At 46.4% G+C, this 13,640-nt stretch overlaps 1 protein-coding gene across 4 annotated transcripts in view; it reads left to right on the forward strand.

Annotated features, from left to right (window-relative positions):
* The window catches only part of CROCC2 (ciliary rootlet coiled-coil, rootletin family member 2), an 85,253-nt gene that overhangs the window by 10,810 nt on the left and 60,803 nt on the right, over positions 1-13,640 (forward strand). For 2 of the 4 annotated variants that reach the window (XM_081192482.1, XM_081192481.1), the window contains exons 4-9: positions 1,724-1,876; positions 4,469-4,552; positions 5,662-5,768; positions 6,639-6,798; positions 10,126-10,232; positions 11,543-11,740. In XM_081192482.1, the coding sequence (XP_081048608.1) occupies positions 1,724-1,876; positions 4,469-4,552; positions 5,662-5,768; positions 6,639-6,798; positions 10,126-10,232; positions 11,543-11,740 (809 nt within the window). The remainder of the gene's footprint in view (positions 1-1,723; positions 1,877-4,468; positions 4,553-5,661; positions 5,769-6,638; positions 6,799-10,125; positions 10,233-11,542; positions 11,741-13,640) is intronic. The other 2 variants (XM_081192483.1, XM_081192484.1) reach the window with 2 other exon arrangements.

The following is a 13,640-nucleotide window of genomic DNA, read 5'->3' on the forward strand; positions in this document are numbered from 1 at the left end:
TGGCCCCTTCCCCGGGAGAAACTGGTGCTTGGTTTGCTGCCTGGAGAACATAGGGCACATTCTTGGCTAGACAAAGGTTCCCATCCAGAGGAGCATAAATAATTATAAGTCCAAACAATCCCTGCCTCCAGTCCACATGACAGGCATGGAGATCCAGGCCTGACTCAGCATCAAGCCCTCCGAAAAGCTGTTCCAACAGACTGGGACGGCTGCCCTGCCCCCAGCTGCTGCTTTTTGCTGAATGGGAGCAATGGAATGAATGCTATTTGGGAGGCCAAAAGAAGCGGAATGAATGGGTGAGGTCTTGATTCATGTAGGGCAGGGATGGAGAACCTTTTTCTGACCAAGCGCCACATTCCCTCCTGAGTCGCCTTCTGTGGGTTGTGGGTCAGTGGTGGGTGGGTCCAGAGGAACAAGTGGGTGGAGCAGCAAATGTAAATTTTACCTGTATATAGTAGGCTAGTCTTACGCAAACCCACGTACCCTCCCTTCTCTGTCCTCCATCTAGGCAAGTAAGAGGCATTGTCGGAGTTCAAGGACACAGTCCAGCCAAGCAAAAACAGTCAAGGGGGGTGCAGGGCCGGGCCAGTGAAGGATGTGCCATGGGAAATTGGGAGTCTACGAAGGGTGTGTGGCCTGGAAGAGTCCTGAGAGTCGCACAGAGTCCTGGAGGGTGACATGTCGCCCCCAGACCTGAGGTTCCCCACCCCTGATGTAGTCGTTGTAAATTTTGCTAGGCAGAAGAATGAGCTGCATTTGAGTTCCATGAGGAAGCTTTTGCCACCATTTGCTTTGAGGTTCTAACTACCAACTCATAAATATATTCGAACAGGTGTATTTCTGCATGTAGTGCAAAGTGCAGGATTGTGTGAGACCTAGTATCTAGGGCACTATTTGACCTGAATAATCCTATGCATGTTTATAATTTAGTTCCAGTGTGTCTAGTGGGACTTAATCTCCTGTACGTCTGTTTAGTGTTGCAGCTTAAGGCTGCTATCCTGTACACATTTACCGGGGCATAAGTCTCACTGAACTCAGTGAGACTGACTTTTCAGGAAATATGCATAGGATTGTGCTGTAATAGTCTCAAGTTTCATTTTTTTCAAAGCTTGTTTTATCGCCCTTTAGATGTCAAGAGACTCTACAAAATGAGCAGGCAGTGTCTACAGAAAGATTCTGTGCCCATCACCACTATATTTCCTTCCCTTAAGGCCTTTAGTAGTGTTCTTGTTAGGCACACTGACCTTTCAGCTTCTCCGTAGGTCTCTTCCTCCTGTTCAACCTCCCCCTGCCAAAGATCTAAATTTGTAACCAGCCTTAGCCAATTTGAAACTGCAGGATTTCAGACATATTGCAGTCTGAAAGGAAGAGAGAAAGAAGATCATGCAAATCCAGTGGTTCATATTTGCATGAATTCTCATTACATTTGCGAAATGTAGGCATGAATATTTTGAGTATTTGGGATGTTGAATGTGTATTTCAGAGAAAGGAAGCTTCTGTTGTCCAGAGGTCCAGGAACAGCTGGGAGCCATGCTGGAAACCCTGAATTCTGCAACGCTAGAGCTCATTTTCAAACACAGATTTATTTATTTTCCATTCATTTGGTTGCATCCTGCCACATTGCTCTTGTATGACATCTAAGGAGCCAGCCATTGGTTCCTTGCTGTTCTGCTCCTGACCCTTGCTCTGCCATTTGGATCAGGGAGGGTGTTTGCTTTTGTAGCTGGAGCTCCGAGGAGAGGAGGAAGGAAGCACAATGTTCCTGCAGATGAGACAGCAGTTCAAAGAGGATGAGAAGGCATACAAGCGCAAGCTGCAAGCCTACCAGGATGGGCAGCAGCGCCAGGCTCAGCTAGTGCAGAAGATGCAGAACAAGGTGGGTGGCATTACCTTGAACAGGCACTACCTTTCATGAATGGGAAGATGGTGGGGTCTCACAGACGGATTCCATAAAGACTCAGCAGTGGGGCTTGCTGCAGAAGTTCTCCATTAGGTTTGTTGGTCCTGTCTTGTTGATTTAGAAAGCATGCTCCTTGTACCTGCCTAGCATTTTCTGTTCCATGCGCTCTGTAGGGACCAGTACTCACAGGTGATGAGAACAGCACACCAGGCTTTTTTTATGAGACTACAAGAAGAAAGAAGCCCCCACCAACCAGCAGTTTCAGTTGTTTCCATGTGGATCCATTGGCAAACATAGCATTAGACAGCATCTTAGGTTCTTAAGAAGTCCTTCCCTTGATTTGTCCAAAGCTCTGAGGAGGAGCTTTGGGTATTTTTTAAACAGGGGTGCAGGCAGAGTTCCAGGTCCCTCTATTCAGCCCTTAAGACTCTTCCGAGGCCACACTCTCTCTATCCAGACTATACTCTTCACTGGCTCTGCTGCACGCCCTTCTGGAGTGCTTTTACTTAACAGGCGTGTGGCCTCTTGCTTGTCTGGACTGAGGTCAGAGAGGGTGGGGGCAGGAGGAGAAAACATCTGCATATGTATGACAAGAATACAGACCACTGTAAAAAGGTAAGAGTCACATCTGTTGCTCCACCCATTTTGTGACTTGCCACGCCCATTTTTGCATGCCTACCACTGCCATGTGGCCCCAGAAGGTCTATCTCAAGGGGATGCAACCCTCGTACTCAAAAAAATCCCTACCCCTGGTTTAAAGGGCCCCTTTGGTCCTGATAATCAGGCAGACATATTGCCTCCCCCCCCCCAAGATGGTGCAGCTGGAATAGCCTTCTTTCTTTGGGCCCCTCTCTCCTCCTCATCCCTAGCTGCTTTGGCAACCACAGTCATTCCTTGCTTCTGGTTAGCAGCCATGCTTCCAGCCTTATTCAGGTGTTCACACAAGCTAGCCTCTTTCCCAGTGTCCCTGCCATCTATGTCCCTGCCAACCTTGGTTTCCCTCACCTGCGCTAGGTGCCTGTTGACAGCTTGCAGAAAGTGCATTTATTCATGGTATCTGTTTTAATGCTACCATTCCCTTGACCCTTCCCCACAAGAGGAATTTACCTCAGGCTTATTTACTACAGCTTCCATTTCCTCAGATGCTCATCCTCCATTTCCCAGCTGATACTCCTAAGAATCTGCATTCTGCTTCCTTCAAATTTACTTTAAGTACAGATGCTTCCTTCCTTGCTGACCACTGGGGTAGTCATGTATTTATTATATACAATGGCTGCTTCTCTCTCTCAAAAAATGTTCTGGTTATAGGTCTGGCCTGTCTTGACAGAGATTAAAATGGTGCCAGGACACACTCAAATTCTTCCTCCATCTTTATATATCAAGCTTCAGACAGAGAAAAGGTCTTTAGTTACGAGATCCATGCTGTAAGCAGATCCCAGCTGAAGAGAAATAGGGTTTAGAACAACCACCTGTGTGGGATCCATTTTGCACGTAGAATATGGCCCAAAGAATTATACTTTTGCCACCAGAACAAGCACATGGGGAGAATAGATGTTCTCCAGGTATACTGTTGCAGTGGAAGAGAAATGAAGGTAGAACTTCTGAGTGGGCAACAGGTGACGGGAGGTTGTACATGGCACATCCCAAGGTAGTGAAGGTACATTTCCCCCATTTCAACTTTTATATGTGCATGCAGTCTGAGGAGCTTGAATACATCAACTGTGTGGTGCATGTTCCCTACAGTAAGTATCAGCTTCTGTCCTGGTGTAAAGTTTTATGGGTTTTGTGTGTTTTTTTTTAAAAAAAATATTTGATCTTCTGGTCAACAATGCCAGTCAATGGGGGCAGAACTTGTTACATTCTTTAACAATTGCTTGCATAGGATAAAGTTTGGGGGTGGTGTTAGACTACAGATTGGCAAAGTTGATATCTTGTGTATAGCTGTAGTGGAACTTAATACTGTATGTGACGGCATACTTCTGGTTCTCTTGGTCTGGCTCTTATCATAGTCTGTGTTTTATTACACTTACCAACCTCCATCAGATGTCATGGTAGTAGTCCAAGTAAGTTTTCAGAAGTCTCTTTAGAATTTGTTGAAGACCTGTTAAAGTTGTTGGATAAATTGGCCTCGTGGATCAAGCTTTCATTCTTCGTGCCTCTTTTATTCCTGGTAAGTAGCTTCACCTGGGCTGCTGGTTCCTTCCTTTGTTCTCTCTTGTCTTCTCTTTTAATTCTCTTTACCTAAGGCTTGTACCCAGTGCAGTGCTAAGGAACCATCCTGTCAGCACAAGGATAAACACTTAGAATCATGGCATTGCAGAATTGGAAGAGGCCTCAAGGTTCATCTGCTCCAACCCCCTACAATGCAATGGGACTTTCCTCTTTTTCTTTTCTCCAACCTACACCCCTCTAAATCTATTTTGACAGTCCCCCACCCCTACCCTGTAACCCTCTGGTGCAAATTTGGGGAGGGGACAAATGGGGGAAGTTCCATGGGGCAAGCATAAATCCTTGCGCTGATGTGATGGTTTCATAGCAGTGCCTTGCTGCTTCTATTCCCTGGCGTAGATGCTGCAGTACAAGAAAAGATGTGGGGAGCTGGAGCAACAACTGCTGGAGAAAACCTCCGAGTGTGAGCATCAGAAACAGATGGTGCGCATGGCTTTTCTCATGCTATAAATGATCGTGATGAAGCATGTGGCAGCCTGACTGCTAGCACTGTGGGCAATTTGTAGATCACTGTCCCCTCACGCCATGCACCTTTAATTGGAGCGAGCGCTTGGCAGACAGCCTAGCCTAATGACATACATGGTACAAGTAGTCTTTGTGTAGTTCATATCATTTAAAGACTCCCACTGGTTTTCTGAATGTCCAGTTTGGTGGTGTTTTGTGTGTGTAAAGTACGGGCCATAGAGGCAACCAGTGGAGTACTTTTATTTTATGAAGGACGTTCTGGGTACAAAGCCTTTTTCACAACAGAGTAATAATATTATATAAGGCTAAAGCCTGTGGGGTTTAGAGGGGATTATAATTCACAGAGGGGAACCTATGCATGACTACAATTATATGTGAGAAGCCTAAACACGGAGCGGTTCTTAAAAGGCAATTATCGCCGCGCTTTAACTAGAGATTCCTAGTGCCTCACAGTGCAATTTGAGCAGGAGAAGGTGCAGAAAGGGGCAACCAAAATGATCATGTAGTTGAAGCAACTTCCCTGCAATGAAAGGTTACCACATTTGGGGCTTTTGTAGTTCAGGAAAAAGGTGACCAGGGCAGGGGAACATGACATGCTGGTGTGGAAAAAAGGATAGAAAGTCTTCCCATCCACATCTAGCCTGTTGCCATCATATTCTTTCGCTTCACATTTTTTTACTACCCATGAGAAGAGTTTAGCTGAAGGAACTAGGCTCTAGGAATTCTTATGACATGATAGTGTCATGTGAAGAAATACAGAGCTATGTGGGATGATTACCTCTCCCACGTCTATGAAAAAACCCTGCCCAGAACCTGTTTTATTTCTGAGGGTTTAGGAAATGGCTGTCTTTAATGCTGCCTACCTTTTCTCCCAATCACAGACCTCCCAAATCCAAATATTTATTTTTAAAAAGCAGTTTCGGGATTCTGAGAAAGTCTCCTATTGCCCTAAACAGATTCTGTGCTGTACAACATATATGTAAGGGCATGCATATTTCTAAAGCTCTGGCCAGCCAATCATTCTGTGCGCTGCTTTAATATTGATGCACAATCCGTCATCTTTCTAGGCGCAGATGAGGTTAGACTCAACGGAGTCGCATTTACTCCGCTTTGAGCATGACCACAATACAGAGCTGGAGAGCACTCTCATCCACCTGGAAGAGGAGCAGCAGAGGTGAGGTTGCCATTTGCTTCAGGGGGTTTGTTTATATGGTACATTTGTATACTGGCAATACTGCTTTTCAGTGATCAGCGGTTATGGTAGCCTCCTTTGAAGACACACTTTCATCACCAGTCAGCTGGTTGAGGCAGAGAGAACACCTTCAAAGAGGTTTGCTGCAACTGCTCAGCGCCGGTAGAGATCCCTGCTTTTGAAAGCACTATCAAGAGTTCCTTTAAGCTCCTGATAGACAACTGTATCCTGCCCCACATCTGATGCCACAGGATGCCAGGTGTGGGGCAGGTGGCCATGGTTTGTAGGAAATGGCCTTGCCTCACCTGGGAGCCATGCTGGGCATAATTAGACTCGTATGTTATAAGTCCCCCACTGGTGACTATTTCTTTAAATTGTGGTCATGGTATTTTATTCACAGGAATGGTATAAATTAATGTTCCATTTGAAGTGTACAACTGTATGTCATTGAACTTTCATTTGATGGTAGCAGCATCCCTGAAAATTACTGCAAATCATGAACAATATTTTAGGTGTGTCAGATCCATATTCCATTCCTTTTAGCCTAAGCTGGGGTGCGGAACCTCCAGCTCACTGGGCTTCCCCATTCACCCATGAGGCCATTATGGGCAACCTTTACCTCCCTGCCCTATGCCTGATGTCATACAAATAAGGGCAGGTCTTGTCCCAAAGGTTGGGACTTGCTCAAAACCCACCATTTTTTTTATTATTTAGTACAAAGCCTTTGTTGTGACTAATGTGGTTTGATATACATAAAGACATAGAGGAATTCTTGGATTCAAAAGAACTAGTGTGCCATATTGTGATTGTGGTGGAAAACACTGTCCTTGGCTTTCTAATTTTTTGTCTTAGGAGCACCAGTCTTTCCCAGATGAATACTCTTCTTCGGGAACAGCTGGACCAGATGAACTCCTCAAAACAAAGACTAGCAGGGGAGCTGGAGAGGGCAACCGCTGAAGTGCACAGGCTGAGGAGCGAACAGAAGGAGTCTCAGTGGCACAAGGGCAGGGAGGTACAACATATCCTATTGGTTGCTTTTTGAAATGCCAGGCAACATAATGATTAGAAATCCATTTTCTTCATGTTGCACCATTGTACTATACACCTGTAGCAGATTTGGCACTGGGAGTTTTTTTTGTACCAATTCTTTGCTCAACTCAGCATCTTGTTGGGTTGGCTGTTCATAGGATCAGCACTCCAGAAAATTCAGAGTCAACTATCGCTGTTTCATCTTCAGTACCTTCACTGGTTCAGCTCATGGTCCCTTCAGGCTGCTGTTTTATTATTTTGATATTTTATTTTTTAAAAAACCCTCAAAGCGGTTTACAAAAAGATAAGAAAATCAAGAAAAATGTACAGCCCTATTTTAAAGCAGACAAAAGTTAAAATACTAAAACTGATTAAAATTACCTCCATTTTCTAAGCATCTAGGTAGGCTTGTGATTAAAATTACCTCCATTCTCTAAGCATCTAGGTAGGCTTGTCTAAACAGGAATGTTTTTAGCAGGCGCTAAAATTACTACACCCATGCCTTGGTTGACGAACACCTTGCGACTCAAATGTTTTGGCTCCCGAACGCCACAAACCTGGAAGTTGGTGTTCCAGTTTGTGAATGTTCTTTGGAACCTCAAATGTCCAATGCGGCTTCTGCGGCTTCCGATTGGCTGCAGGAGCTTCTGGCAGCCAATCGGAAGCCGCGCCTTGGTTTCCAAACATTTTGGAAGTCGAACAGACTTCCGGAATGGATTCCATTCAACTTCTGAGGTACAACTGTATTTCTCCAGTTCCAGTCCTTTGGGGAGTGCTATAGCCCGTATTCCCTCTTTCCTTGCAGTCCTGTTGTTGGCAGTGGGAGCTTTCCTCTGAATGCCTATATAACATGTTATGTATTGAAGGAGCAACTGATCTGGCTCAGGACTACAGTGTTGGCAAAGGGTTCAATCCCACTCTCCCACCCACCACCCACATTGTCCTGTTCAAGCCCAGCCCCCGCTGTTTACCTTAAAAACAAACAATGCTATTGCTAGTTCCTTGCATAAAAATCATTTATAGTTTGGCCCCTACTCCTTCTTTGGGGGGGGGGAGAGCTCCTTTCCCCTCTTCTCTTACTGTCCCCTCTTTTCTATCTCATAAAAAACCCCAGATCAAAATAAACTCTCTAGAAAATAAATGTTGGTTGTGGACGCTGCATTTTTGAATTTATTATGCATTGTAAATCCAGCTTGGGTTTGGCAGAGTATTTGTATTTGGCAAAATGCAGAGTTCCTAGTTAGCAAAGGCAGTGTGTGTTTTGGTTCAATGAATAAGCATCTCTCCTCTCGAAGAGGACACAGGCCAACTGCTAAAGAGTTTTATCTACAAGACTGAGGGGCACCGAACATTGTACAGGGTTAGTGAATTCAGAATTGTTGTCATGTATCAACAGTTTTGCCTTGGGTTTGTTTCCGAATGCGTAGAGTACAGTTTATTGTAACCTTGCCACACTGTTCACTATCTGGAATCTGCCCCAGCCATTGCTTTCAGGGATATGTGTGGGTCCATCGGTGAAGCCAGTCGGCTGGTCCCACCAATAGGCCCATGCTGGCTTGATGTCACCTTGCTCTGTCCTTCTGCATCCTCATCCAGATAAGCTGCAGCACACAGCTCATGCTCAGTATAGCTGACTAAACAAAACCTTATGCCTTAGCATTACTGCAAACACAAATAGCACCATTTCCTAATCCTTCTCTCTTATGCCAGCACCTTTGTGGTTTCCTTTTTCTTTGCCATCCTCCCTTGTTTGGCTCTTACTTAGGTTAATGGCGCTGAAATTCCAGCACAGGAACAAATCCAGAATTCTTTCTTCCACCTGAAATTTCATGATATCTCCTATGCTGCTAGAAGGTTAATGCCACATCACTACACTGATGTTCCTGGCCACCAGAAAAAATGGGGAGTGTTCCAACACTCACAGTAAAACCCTCTGGGCCAAGTTGTCCTTGACTCTGCTGCTTCAAAGATAAATTATTCCCAATCTTCATAATTATCTTGCTTGTAAATGCCGGCTGTAAACAAGCTGTGTACCAAAATATGTAATACTTGGCCTTCGCCCATCACTTTTCTTGTTGGGTCAACATGGACTATTAGTGTTGAAGTGAGAATTGTTACACTGGAGTCAGTTGTACTTCTTGGCTCTCTGCTCTGTTGGCATTGTTTCATTCATCTTAGCAGCTTCATCCCGCTAACCTTGAATATTTTGCTACAATTCACTGATTCTCTGTCTATATATCTTTGGAGAGTCTCCCCCTCCATTGGCCTGCTTTTTGTTCTTCTAGGTTCTCCCTGAATATGATCTGTCCTGATTGAGAAGCCATTTGTCTCTCTCTGACTCTCTTTCTTTGACTGCCCCTCTCTCAGAACTAACAGAGTGATCTTGGCCATTCTGATTCCATAACGGGCTGTTGGCATTTTTAACCCAGTGACACTTCTATCATGTCATATTTGCCACTGCTTTAGTATTTCCATACCCTATTAACCAGATGTAGTAGTGCTCTAGTTAAAATTGCTGTTGGATTACCCTTCTATGGAGCGGAGACCACCAAGGCATTGCTGGAGCTCTTCCAGTATTATGAAAGAGCTCCTCTGTGAGAAGGAGTCTGGATCCAATAGGAAACCTTGAAAACTCCAGTTCTAAACAGCAAAGCCTTTGGTGGTGTTATTTATTTATTTATTTGGACTGCAGAACAATAATCTGTATGTATAGATTTCTTTTACAAGCACTGAGACATACTCATGTGTACAGCAAAATATTAGCTCATATATACGTTGGCCAAGTTCTGAGCTCAGAGCTCTTATTTGCGCAGCCAGAGTTGATGCCAGCCTCGCTACAACCTTGGAGAGGAAGCATTTCGTCGAGTTCCTGGTTTGCATTTTAACAGTTTTGTTGTGTGTTTCGGGGATGACGCAGCAGTATCCCTGCCTGGCTTGAAAGTACTATTTATTGGAAACTGAAGGTTAGTTGCAAGTTATTTATTTAACATTTTCTGCCTTACTTTTCCAAACGTCCATCGCAGCTTGCAAAACAAGAAGTGCCAGGAAAGCAAACTAGTGAGTTGTAGGTAAATTTAAATTGTATCTTCTGTAACCCTTCTACTTGCCTGCAGCAGGGGCAAAAACATTCTGTTTCCCATGCCTTACTCATATAGGACCTTGAACAGATTTTGAAAGATGGTTTAGTGTAGCGAGTAATACAAATGGGGGTCGGAGGGAGGTAACTCTCTGTAGCTCTCAGTTAATAAAATGTTGAAGTGCTGGGACCGGTGACATGTCCGTATCCTGTTCTCTCCGTCATCCTTTGCAGAGTTACAGTTCCTATTTAAGCAGCGAGCACAGTGGGATCCTGCTGCTGTGGCGTCAAGCCGCCACACTCCGTGGCAACTTTGCAGAGCTCCGCACAACCATGGAGAGGTGGGTTCTCCCTCAGTGTAGCAGCACTGCTACAAGAGGGACCCTGAGGGCTCTCTAGAAAATTCCTGAAAGATTTGCCTGTGCTGTTGATGCCTTCATAGGGGGACCTCGTTGTTTAAAAATATTGAGTGTCATCAGCTCCAAAAACGCCAGTGCGAAGCATTTGGGGAGGGGCAAAATATATCCCAGTTGCTGGAAACCACAGCAGAGTATTGCGTGGACAGGCGGAGTCCCCCCAACCCCAGGTGACCCCCGAGCGGAATAATGACTCAAGACGACGTGCCATGGGATTAAAGTTGGCAACAACTTTATTAAGTTTCAGGCTCAGGCATTGAGCTGAGTTTATCCTTCCCAGTCCCCAGCCGGGGATCTGGGAGACTTCAGGGTTATCCAGAATGTGTGGGGCTTGGACTGGCTCTGGAGAACATATGTTCAAGCAGAGAGCCCGCCCCCCATTTCACCGCCGTTGGACGGGAGAGCAATGACAACCTCTCGGAGAATGCCCAATGCCTCCCCTCAGGACCCCTTTAACAGGGAACCCTGGTATCACCGCCGCAAGGGGGGCGTGGGTCACCGCTTCACGCCCCCCCTCCATTTAGGAAGATAGACTAAAGGATTCCGCCCAAGGCCTGAAACTGCCAAAGTTGTGACGTTCTGCTACGGGAAAGGCAAAACCTGCCAATGCAGGAAAATTCCTTTCCGACCCTGACGTAACAACGCCTGTATACCTGTGGAGAAGAGGTTAATCTGCAAAGAAGACTTAACTGAGGGAGGGGAGGGTGGGAGAAGCTCTGGAGCCAACTGCTGCTTCACAGGTAAACTTCACCTTCCGTTGTGTGGGCAAGACGGCCCCTCTCCTTACCTGGCCAATCCCCTGGCAACACCTCCCCAGGCAGGATTGGGCGATTGGCTGAGGTAGGCGGAGACCTCCAGGTATCCAGCCTGGGAGGATGAAGTCAGCCCAAACTACCAGGAGTCGCACTGGGATCCAGGGGGCTGCGCGTGACCACGCAAAAGGCGCCCCCATTTGATGTGGGAGCTGTCATTGTGCCTGGGTTCTGCTTGCAGGTTTCCTGCAGGCACCGTATTGGTCGCTGCAAGAACAGGATGCTGGCCTAGATGGAGCATTGACCTGATCCAGCAGGTTCTTCTTACGTTGTTATTATATCTGAAAACCATGCCCCTGCGGCCTAACCCTAAATAGAACCCATCCTGGCTTTCAACTGGAACTTCTGGCTCTCAGCTGGCCTTGCCAGAGACAAAATGTGGGAATGCTGAATGAGAAAAGATTTTTACTCCCTCATTACCAGAGGTCTCGCTGAGGCAGGGACCGACATGGCAAGAGCTGCCCGCCGCCTCCAGACCGCCTGCCTCAACTTGGATTCCAACCTGCGCCTCTCGGAAAGCAGCTCCACCTGTTTGCTGGAGAAGCAGCTTCGGGAGAAAGTCCGGGAGATGATCCAGCTGCAGAGCCAGTGGGATGGAGAGAAAGCTGAATTGAACTCCAGGTTAGAAGAGCATTCGCAGGTGCCTCTGGTCTTTGGGGCACACGTTTTTAAAGTGGGGTAAAAGTTTGCCCGTTGCTATATCCAGCGTGGGTGGCGCTGTGGTGTAAACCACTGAGCCTTGGGCTTGCCAATCAGAAGGTCGGTGGTTTGAATCCCCACGATTGGGTGAGCTCTCGTTGTTCGGTCCCTGTTCCTGCCAACCTAGCAGTTTGAAAGCACGTCCAAGTGCAAGTAGATAAATAGGTACTGCTCCGGCGGGAAGGTAAACGGTGTTTCCGTGCGCTGCTCTGGTTTCTCCAGAAGCGGCTTAGTCATGCTGGCCACATGACCCAGAAAAACTGTCTGTGGACAAACGTCGGCTCCCTCGGTCAGTAAAGCGAGATGAGTGCCACAACCCCAGAATCATTCGATAATGGACTTAACTGTCAAGGGTTCTTTACCTTTACCTTTATATCCAGCAGAATCAACCCACTGATTGCAATGGGCTTGTTAGTCAAGTCAAGTCAATGGATTTCAGTGCGTCCACCCTCAGTATGACCTATTAGACACAGCCCATCTCTCTGGGTCCGTGAATCATGGCACAATAATGTGTTGTTACTGCTGTTATCAAAGGTGCATTTATATTCCACCTTTCCTCCGAAAACCTCAAGGTGGTGTACACACTTGTCTCCCTCTCCATTTTATCCTGACAACAACCACCCTGTGAAGTAGGTTAGGCTGAGAGACGGTGACTAGCCCAAGGTCGTCCAGTGCTCTTCATGGCTGAGTGGGGATTTGTACTTCCTTCACACGGCATGTAGTTAAACTATGGAACTTGTGATGACCACCAACTTTAAAAGAGGATTGGACAAATTCACGGAGGACAAGGCTATTAACAGCTACTAAATCACAATGGCTGTGTTCTACCTCCACTGTCAGTTGCTGGGAATCGCAGGTGGGCAGAGTGCTATTGCATTCCTGTCCTACTTACGGGCTTCGCATGGGCAACTGGTTGGCCACTGTGAGAACAGGGTGCTGGACTGGATGTGCCATTGGTCTGATCCAGCAGGGCTCCTCTTATATTCTTAGTCCCTCAGGTCCTAATCCAACACTCTAACCACTACACCACACTGGCTCTCTTAGAATGGAAGGCACTTTTAATGGAGGGGGCACTCTCTGTGATGTCTATGCATACCCAGCGTTTGCTTCCGGTAACCCAGAGGTGGCATTGGGACAAAACAAAGAAACATATTTGCATGTCACAGTCTCAACTATGAGCAGTGACCAGGGCACTGAAACAAAGGAAGAGCTGGCAGCCAGGTCAGGAGAGCCATTGATGCAAGCTGGCATGGTGGTGCCCAAGTTGAATAGCAAGGAGCATTTCGAGCCAGCATCCCCTGTAAGGTGGGATCCTTGGAGATAGTAGTCCCCAAGCTGGATTCTCAAAGGGACTAGCTCCCTCAGGAACAAAGGCTTCACACTTCCCAGTTCTCAGTTGCAACCAATACCACTGGCAAGAAGTAATAGAGAGGCAATGGAGTGCTTGGTTCTAGCCCAGAGGACTACTCTTTGAGGCTCTCTGCTCCTCGGGGAGTGGGGCAGAGCCTGTAAGGAATAGCCTGGTCCAGAGAGGATGTAAAGGCAAACTGGGACCTAGGAACTATTGGAAAACGATGTCTGCTCTCTGGGATATCTGGGGGGTACTATAGGACTGTAAATCTGACAGCTCTTGTTCTCCATTGGTTCTTGATCTTGAATTGGCTCCACACCATCTGGATTCTTATTGACTGTTCTCTCCATCAACCCAAGACCTCTTGCTGAATCTGCTTTCTCCCAGTCTTTGTGTGAACTTGTCCAGGACAATACATAGTGGGAAGGGAAGCCTTTCTGAAGCTACTTTCAGCTCTTAAAAATTGTTGTC

This window comes from Podarcis bocagei (assembly GCF_964188305.1).
Source record: "Podarcis bocagei genome assembly, chromosome: 4".
Taxonomy (NCBI): domain Eukaryota; kingdom Metazoa; phylum Chordata; class Lepidosauria; order Squamata; family Lacertidae; genus Podarcis; species Podarcis bocagei.